Source organism: Sardina pilchardus, chromosome 5 (assembly GCF_963854185.1).
Source record: "Sardina pilchardus chromosome 5, fSarPil1.1, whole genome shotgun sequence".
NCBI lineage: Eukaryota > Metazoa > Chordata > Actinopteri > Clupeiformes > Clupeidae > Sardina > Sardina pilchardus.
In genome coordinates, this window is record NC_084998.1 from 27,937,287 (window position 1) to 27,947,348 (window position 10,062).

Sequence of the window (10,062 nt, forward strand, 5' to 3'; positions counted from 1 at the left end):
CCCAATATTAGGTAGGGGATAATCAACTACGCGCCGTGCGTTTATAGGAAAATAATACAAGTTCAAAGTGGTAATAAGGTCCCGACGCCGCAGGGGGGTTGATTATCCCGCTTATACTACTGCTACTATCATTTTCGTTTATATTGCCACTGTCTTAGATACAACGTTGCTGTTTTTACCATTACATTCACACTGGCGAATTAATATTCAATTGTGATAAGCCTGAAAAAAAAGGAACTACTTCATAGCCGTGCGTATATCGAAAAATAATGCATGTTCCAAATAGCACATCACAATAGGAAATTTGACCAGTGGTATAAATATTAGATATTCTTTAGTCATCCATGTTTATCATTTATTATCTCCCACTTAATTTTACTGTGTGTGTTGTGTTTGTGTCATCTTTAGGCCGACATATATGGTGAAAAAAGTATATATGTGTAAGGACCAAGATGAGAATAGGTATTTTGCTATCTAACATGCAGTACACCTGAATGTTTCTGTTATAACATACTGTGTGTTTACAGTTTGTGTTGATATTGCACTGTTATTCTCCTAGGGAATGTGTGGGGGGGAACCAGCAGAATCGATACCCCTGTCTGTGTTTGTGCTATGGCAACACTGAGGTGAGTGGGCCCTGTAGTAATTGGACCAAATCTTGGAAAGATGCAGTCACAGCTCACTGTATGTGTGTGTGTGTGTGTGTGTGTGTGTGTGTGTGTGTGTGTGTGTGTGTGTGTGTGTGTGTGTTTGTGTGTGTGTGTGTGTGTGTGTGTTTGTGGGATCATTATGTTTGAGGCATGTGGGGAAGACTCCAGATAATTTTGTGTAGGGCACCTATGTCATTGCCAGCAGTGGCTCTGACTACAGACCACATGACTGTTGCTACTAATACTATTTGTACTACTATTGCTACGTTTACTATTACTACAACACATGTATCATATTTGTTTATTTTTTTTTTATTTTTTTTAAAAAAAAGGACAAAGAAGGAAAAAAAAGGGGAAAAAAGAAGCACCGGGGAATGGCCTTTGTAATTCTGCAAGATGAAGAGATGGCAAACAAGTGAGTGGGCGGGGTGGGCTTGCAAGAGTTTCTGTGAGTGTGTTTGTGTGCAGGACTGACAGCTCTGTTCTCTTCAGGATTCTGAAGGTCTTTAACCCTGTGGGCTGCAGATCTGAGAGTCCCTGGGAGCCAGACCCACCCAACAAGAACCTCCACGTGAGAAAATGGAATATCACACAGGCAGCTCACCCCGACAATGTTTACTGGTACATACACACACACACACACACACACACACACACACACACACACACACACACACACACACACACACACACACACATACACACACAATCACCCATAGTACTTTACACATGTATTGGCACATTAGGCAAATTAGGCTTATCTCACAGTGGAGCTACACCAGACGCGTAGCTAAAGCATTCCGTTTGCGAGACATATGTTGCAGCAGTGAATAATCACTATAATCAATGGAAGTAGCTACACCAGATGCGACAGTGGCGCGTACATTCGAAAAAAAATAGACCCATCTTCTAAAATGGATTTTATGTGTCGCGAACGGAACGCTTCAGTGTAGCTCCCCTGTTAGACTTACAATGTCTGAAAGGAAAACACACACCACGATAAACAACATTCATGTTTACTGATACACACACACATACACACTCACTCACATACACAGACACACACAGACACACAGACACACACACACACACACACACACGCTCGCTCACAAAAAACACACAGGAGTGTCACTTCCTTTTTCTGAACAAATAATCCATGAACAAAATGTCCTCCCTCTCCTCCTATGTGTCTTCCTGTTTCTCTCTCCCTCCCCTCCTGTCTCAGGGATAATATGTCAGTTCAGGGTTTCCATTGGTGGCTGAGATATCTCATCCACTTTGTGATCTTCATCATGCTCCTCCTCTTCACTACCCCCTCCATCTTCATCAGCGCCATGGCCAAGCTGAACGTCACCATTCCCTTCTCCTATCTCATTGTGAGACACACACACACACACACACACACACACACACACACACATACACACACACACACACACACACACACACACACACACACACACACACACTGGTGGTGGTGGGGGGGTGGGGCAGTTGGGAACAAACATCATTTGAATATCATGCCTATATACTGTATATATGCTTATTGGCCTCGCCCCTAGAATTTACAACAAATCACTAACCATTCAAATCACACACACACACACACACACACACACACACACACACACACACACACACACACACACACACACACACACACACACACACACACACACACACACACACACACACACACACATCAAGTTCATGTTAGTGTGTCTGTTCTCACAGTCTCCAACTGTCAAGCAGTTCTTTCCAACTCTGCTACTGTGGATGTTCTCCACTCTACTGCCTCTGATAGTCTACTATTCTACTATAAAAGAGGCCCACTACACCAGGTAATACACACACACACACACACACACACACACACACACACACACACACACACACACACACACACACACACTCACACTCACACTCACACTCAAACACTCAAACACACACACACACACACACACACACACACAGAAGTTGCAAAGTTTGTAAAGGATGCAAATGGAAGATTCTATGACAAGGTCACATTAGCCTATCAATAGTGAGGTGAAATTTATTTTATTTATTTTATTTTGTGGATAAAGTACAGCTTTTCCTGAGTGTATAAAGTTTGGATTGTAATACACTTCATTTGTGTTTCAAGATCCGATGAGAATAAGAGTATGATTTACAAACTCTACATCTTCCTGCTTTTGATGGTGTTGATACTGCCCTCTCTTGGCATCACAAGGTAACACACTGAAACACACACTTTCACTTCACAACAAGTTTCTTTAGGAATCACATTTTTGCACGTTTTTTTTGTACTTAGGTCTGGATGTGCAAACGTCATTACTACACACACAACGTGTGTGCGTGTGTGTGTGTGTGTGTGTGTGTGTGTGTGTGTGTGTGTGTATGTATATGTGTGTGTGGTACATGTTGTGCATTACAATATGTGTGTTGTCCTGCAGTCTGGATGTAGTCCATTTGCTGTTTGATGGCTCATTTAAAGGCAGGATCAAGCTAGAGTAAGTAGCTTTAAACTAAACCTAATTAACAAAATGGTCTAATGCACTTAATGATTATTAATTCATTGTTATTAAATACATATGATGTCATATATCCCTGCTATTCACAGGGTTGTCTTGGTTTCACTGCATATTTGAGTGTGTGTGTGTGTGTGTGTGTGTGTGTGTGTGTGTGTGTGTGTGTGTGTGTGTGTGTGTGTGTGTCTCTCTCTCTCTCTCTCTCTCTCTGTGTGTGTGTGTGTGTGTGTGTGTGTGTGTGTGTGTGTGTAGGTGTGTTTTCCTGCCGGATCAGGGTGCTTTCTTTGTGAACTACGTCATTACATCAGCTCTAAGTGGTGCAGCAATGGAACTCCTCTGGCTTCCACTGATGGACAAGCCATGTGGATGTTTCAGTAAGACAACCAATGAGGTAGGTGAGTGTGTCTGTGTGTGTGTGTGTGTGTGCAACTGTGTATGTGTACCTGTACCTGATGGAGGGAGTGAATGTACTAATGTCTGTATGTACTGTACATGTGTGTTTCCAGAAATATCAGGAATACAGGTTTCCATACGGCGCCATGTATGCCTGGAATCTGTGTGTGTTCACTGTGATCATGGCCTACAGTATCACCTGCCCTGTCATTGTACCTGTTGGTGAGCAATGTGCTCTGTGTAGAGAAGTACCTGAGATCTATCAGTACATTATTGCTTCTGTTCTTGGCAAATATGGTGAACATAGATAGAGTATGGTGGAGAAACAAGCTGTGTGTGTGTGTGTAGGTCTTGTGTATCTTATTCTGAAGCACCTGGTGGACAAACACAACCTGCGCTATGCCCGTAAGAATCCCTACCCAGATAGGCAGGTGCACCTTGAAGCTGTCAATCTCGCCATGGTTGCACCGATCATCTGCCTGATATGGTTGTACGCATTCTCTGCACTTCTTGAAGGTACAGGATACACCTTTACTCACCTAAACATAGTCCATGTGTGTCAGTGTAGCAGCTGTGTCTGTTTTGTTTGCTGTCTCCACTGTACCTGTGCCAGGTGTGTTTGCTTGAGCTTGTTACCTGTTCTGCTTATCTCATGAAGTGGGCTCTTTTGGGCGTGGTAGCTTTTCCATTTGGAGTTGAAGTTTTTTCAATTTTAGGCTCTCAGGGCGCATAAGCAGCGTGCAAAACACTTACTCTCAGTGCAAAACAACATGAAAAAGGCACACCTCACTACTGTGACCACTACATGTGTCCCAATTCTCATTTGGCCAGGTCTTTTACACAGTCTTCTGGTTCTCATGGTGAGGTATTATGGTATGTTTATATTGAAATGGTGAGGTACATTTGTGACACCACTGTCTCTTCCTGGTTACAGGTTTCATGGCAATGACAACTCTCTTCACCCTGGCGGTACTCAGCATCACCATCACCATCTGCTTCACCCTCATCTGCTTCGGCTTCTTTAAGCAACTCAGCCCCCAAAGCTGCTGGGTGAGTATGAAGGAACAGGAAGCAGTAGCTCAGGAGGTAGAGAAGTCGTTCAGTAACTGGAAGGTTGCTGGTTCGAGCCCAACTTCTACTGACCTTGTCGAAGTGTCCTTGACCAAAACATCCTTTGCTCTCGATGAGCAAGTTGTTGCCTTGCAAGGCAGCCTCCGCCATTGATGTGTGAATGGGTGAATGTGAAGCATGATATGTAAAGTGCTTTGGGTGCTTGCAGAAGTCCATGAAAGCGCAATATAAATGCAGTCCATTTACCATTTTGCCATTGATAACAAACAAACAAACAAATAACTTGTAACTTGTAACTTGTAACATAATGAATAACTTAGGGACTGTTACAAGTCTTCAGGCATCGTTGTTGGCCAACTTCAGGATTTCAGCTGTCAGGAAAAACAGCAGTCAAGAAGACAGCATGTCCGCCCAACTGAGTCCTCTCCCTGACATAAAAACCCATCTAAATATTATAACGGCTATGATTGAAATTAAATCCATATTGAACACTGATGTTGAACACTTGAATGAAACATAACATGGACTGACATTTGTACAAAATAAACTATACTACTGTTGATTGCGTGTGCAAACTGTGTGATGAGTGATTCTGCACACTCAGACTGACACCATTGGAGTGAGTGGCACTGATACATTTACCACCACTCCTTCAAGGCCAGGTGAGCATAAGCCTCAACCAGTAGGGTTTTCTGACACTTCTGCATAATAACTTCAGTAACAGGTCTCACGATAGATCTGGGAAAATAATGGAAAACATTTTTTTTCAAGTTTCTAACCGCAGCATGACCCAAGCTGTCAGAGGAGGCTCACTGAGGCGCTGTGAATTCATAAATGAATATCAGAAACCGTAACTAAAGTTGCATTTCCAATATTGGCCAGTGCTAATGATAAACTTGAACAATGGAGACATACTGTATAGGGCTTTGAACAATATCACTTATAACATAGTGTCATCATTGACAGTTATATGCTATTGTTGGCATATGTAAGTTGTTTTTGTTATGCCTCTCAGAGTATATGGAGGAGTCCTGAACATGTAATGGTGTACTTAACAAGGTTACAGTATGTGACATGTTTTTCTTATCTTCTCAGCCAAGCCCAGATGAAGAAGCATGTAACAATGAGGAGTTAGTAAGTACACACACACACACACACACACACACACACACACACACACACACACACACACACACACACACACACACACACACACACTCCACTACTATTGGAATTTGAATTTAAGGGTGATCTGTTAAATAAATAAGCCCTAAAATAATTCTGAAGCTGTACTGTAAGTACACACACATACACACACACACACACACACACACACGAAAACACACACTCACATACACAAATACACACACAGGATGTGGAGCACACACACACTCACACAGGAGTCTGTTTTGTGTTTTGTGTGTTGACAGGTGTACATTTTCCCTGGGAAAGACTCAGCAGACAACCAGACTTCTGGCACAGACGGAGGCCCCTGGTGGAAGTGCATGTGTGACTGCATGCAAGAACCCAAAACTAACGACCAGTATGACAACCAGCAGGGTACCCCCCTCAGAATTGTAACAGATTAAGCATATACTACTGTACTTCAAGTTTTCTTTTCTATTTGCATACCAGCCTGTCTGCAACTTTTATGTATGTAAATGAGTGTGTGCATGTGTGCGCTTGCTTTTGTGTATGAGTGCTTCTCTGTCTATGAGTGTGTGTGTGTGTGTGTGTGTGTGTGTCTGCTTGTGTGTTTGTTTTATGTGTCTCTATGTGTATATGATCATTGTGTTCTCTGCCGTCACTGTCACTCCAATATCAGATCCCACACACACACACACTCACACACACACACACACACACACACACACAAGCAGGCGCGTGCACACACACACACACACACACACACAAACATACACAGGCACACACTGACACACACATGCACACACACACACACACACACACACACACACACACACGCGCACACACACACACACACAAACATACACAGGCACACACTGACACACACATGCACACACACACACACACACACACACACACACACACACACAGATACACCCACAGAGAGAGAGAGAGAAAGAGAGAACACACACAGAATACACACAGATAACACAGAACACACACAGACACACAGAGAGAGAGAAAGAGAACACACACAAAATACACACAGAACATGCACATACACACACATGCAAACACACACACGGGCACACAGAAACGCAGCCACCCCCCACCCCCCACACACACACACACACGCACACACACACACACACAGACACACACACACACACACAGGTTATAGTACAGCACACACACACACACTCACTTCTCAGCTCCTCACACAGTGCTGCATCTCAGAAAACATACTCAAAGATGTGTGTGTGTGTGTGTGTGTGTGTGTGTGTATACACTGTGAATCTGTGTGTGTGTGTGTGTGTGTGTGTGTGTGTGCACTGTGCATCTGTGTGTGTGTGTGTGTCTGTGTGAGGTGTGTGTGTGTGTGTGTACTGTGCATCTGTGTGTGTGTGTGTATGTGTGTGTGGGCGTGTAAGGGTGTATGTGTGCATGCGTGTGGGCATATTTGTGCATGTGTTTGTGTACTTTTTTATGTACATGTGTGTATGTGCTGGTGCGTGCGTGTGTAGGTATGTGTGTGTGTGTATTTATGTGTGTGTGTGTGCGTGTGCGTGTGCGTGTGTGTTCCTGCATGTTTGTATGTTTGTTGCACCCAGAGCAACCATTCTCTTTTAAAACATATATATTTGGAAAGGTTTCTAATGGTGTCACTTACATGTTTCTAGGACAAAAACTAGCAGAGATTGAGATGTGTATTTGGAGCAGTTTTTCAAATCCCCAGGGGGGGATTTAGACTCCAGAGGGTTAATACCACCATCTACAGGCCGATGGGTATACAGTCCTGAAATCCATTTATTTTATAGCCCCCCATGGATGAAATTCCACAAAACTTGGCATACTCCCAGGGGGTGTCTGGTTAATCATGCACATGAAATTTGGTGCAGTTCATAACATCTCATCTGAAGATAGGGACAATTAAAGCAAAGGCTAAGAGCAGTATCAGCAAAAATGCCAAACTGAGAAATACAGCTTTTTTTTTCTGCTTCAAGTATAAGCATAAAATTATATTCAACAACAAAGGGTATCATTAGATAGATCAAAGTGAGCTGAATATTAAACCATTTGTTTTTTGACATTCATGCAAAATTTGGTAGTGTTATAGGCTATACTGCACTTTGCCTATGCATTACTGCTTACACTTGCATGGCCATTCAATAACATTTTGCAGTAAGTGTAGCAAGTGATCATAATCACTCAGTTTTTGTATAAATTGAGGAGGTGTTTACTACATTTTTAGTTAAGATATGCTTCTTGATGCCTTAACAATGGCATAACTCTGTCATTTATACACATTTATGTAAATCAATTGTGTATTCTTGTAGACTTTCATGTCAAGCAATATTGCATTGCTGCACCTTTGACACCTTGCACACTGATTATTTTTCAAAGTATATGTTAATTACTTTTTGTCAAAATCTGACTGACTATTTTGAATATGATACTTTTACTGGCATTTAATATTGTGAGACTATCATGATAGACACCTAATATGTGTGTGTGTGAGTGCGAATGGTAGTGTGCCTTTAGAAGACAGTCGAGGGCCTATTTCTAGTCCTAGTCTGTCCCTGTGCGCACACACACACACACACACACACACAGTGTTGTATCATATCCAATTTGAGTAAATGCAAGTGAAACCAAGGCAGAATGCAGTAATGGCAAGTGAAATCAATGCATTTTATGTGGATACTGCAATCTGCCTTGGTTTCACTCTACTTTTCTGTAGAAACTGCAAACTAAAAATGCAAATTAATCTAAGAAATGTATTAGGTAGCCATATGAAATTTTAACAGATTGAAGAGCAGATCCGGCAATTTGTGCAAAAATGTTTTTCTGGAAAAAGTGCAGATACTGCTCTTAGCCTTTGTAGGGCAGAGCTAAGCTGATCCAAGCTCTTGAGACCAACATACCATAAACATTTTGTCATCCTCAGTACCACGGTTCAGGTAGTTATGTAGGAAAAACTGTAATTTTTGGGCTTCGGGCGGTGGCAGCGCGGGGGGGGGGGTGACCCCCGGGGACGAAACGAAATTTTGCCGCACAAGTCTACTGGGGCTACATGCCCACCAAGTTTCATGTGCCCCGGTGTTACGGTGTCCCGGGAATTGTTGACGGAAAATTCAGAATCGATGACGAAAAAAAAAAAAAAAAAAAACTTTGACAACAACTATATGACTGCTTCGCTAGCTACGCTAGCAATGGTCATAATGAGAAGGTGTTTTTTTTTTTCTACCTCTCCCACAGACACAAGTTAATTACTTTAATGCAGCTCTGGTGTTTTGCTGCAGGAATATACTGCAGCAAACTGCAGCTACTGTAGCAGAAATGTGAGCATTGGATTTGTGCACCTATGAGGAATAGCAGAACTTGTAATTGTGTTGTGTTTATAGAAGGGCTGTCTATATAACTGATTAATTTAGATTCATTAATTTGAGATGAAATAACTGATTGAAAAAATTAACGCAGATTAATCGATGATTTGACCCAGAGCTATTCTAGTCAGTAACCATTAGACCGTAAAATGGGGAGATGAGAATGTGCTGCCTGGATCATTGATTGGAATATTTACTTTAAAAAAAACAGCCTGACTGTGTTAAAAAGAAAGTGTTAATTAAAACAAAGTCCTCTGCAATGTCTGCAGCACAGAATTTGCATATCACCGGAGTTCGTCAACTCTTAAGTACCACATTACTGCAAAGAAATAGTGTTGACATTGCGATTTTGCGATTACATTTTATATGCGATTAATTTAGATTAATTAATCACAGAGTGTGTAATTAATTAGATAAAAAATGTTAATCGATTGACAGCCTTAGTTTATAGGAAATAAATATATATATATATATATATATATATATATATATATATATATATATATATATTGATGTCACTGTTGCATTCCCCCTTCCTCCAGGCCATGGTTTGTTTTTATTTGGTTCACATACCACATCTTAATGCTCAATTCCGATTTTTTTTTTGCCGTTGTTGCCTAAATCCGTTAAATCCACAAAACACAGCTAACCAACCTGACTGATCAGCTTCATACCGAGTGTTGCGATAACGCATCAGAGAGTGTGCTCCCAACCCCTCTGGTGCTCCAGGGAAATTGGGATTCTGCCAGTGCAAATTTAAAATAGCAGAGCTATCTCTCTGGCGTGTTTTATTTGGCAAGTTTATTTGTTTACATGTAGCCCTGTGTTGTCCAAAATCTGATAGTTTGGCTGCTGTGTATATGCAATAATGAGCAATATTTTAAACTT

General features: G+C 41.7%; 1 protein-coding gene across 1 annotated transcript in view; it reads left to right on the forward strand.

Moving 5' to 3' along the window:
- Positions 1-6,231, forward strand: part of LOC134080868 (CSC1-like protein 1) — a 9,789-nt gene extending 3,558 nt beyond the window's left edge. The window contains exons 4-15 of the mRNA XM_062537479.1: positions 409-421; positions 560-626; positions 1,119-1,271; positions 1,876-2,026; positions 2,385-2,491; positions 2,794-2,880; positions 3,104-3,160; positions 3,431-3,552; positions 3,641-3,793; positions 3,920-4,087; positions 4,506-4,657; positions 6,073-6,231. Coding sequence (XP_062393463.1) covers positions 409-421; positions 560-626; positions 1,119-1,271; positions 1,876-2,026; positions 2,385-2,491; positions 2,794-2,880; positions 3,104-3,160; positions 3,431-3,552; positions 3,641-3,793; positions 3,920-4,087; positions 4,506-4,657; positions 6,073-6,231 — 1,389 coding nt within the window. The remainder of the gene's footprint in view (positions 1-408; positions 422-559; positions 627-1,118; positions 1,272-1,875; positions 2,027-2,384; positions 2,492-2,793; positions 2,881-3,103; positions 3,161-3,430; positions 3,553-3,640; positions 3,794-3,919; positions 4,088-4,505; positions 4,658-6,072) is intronic.
- Positions 6,232-10,062: the final 3,831 nt, after the last annotated feature.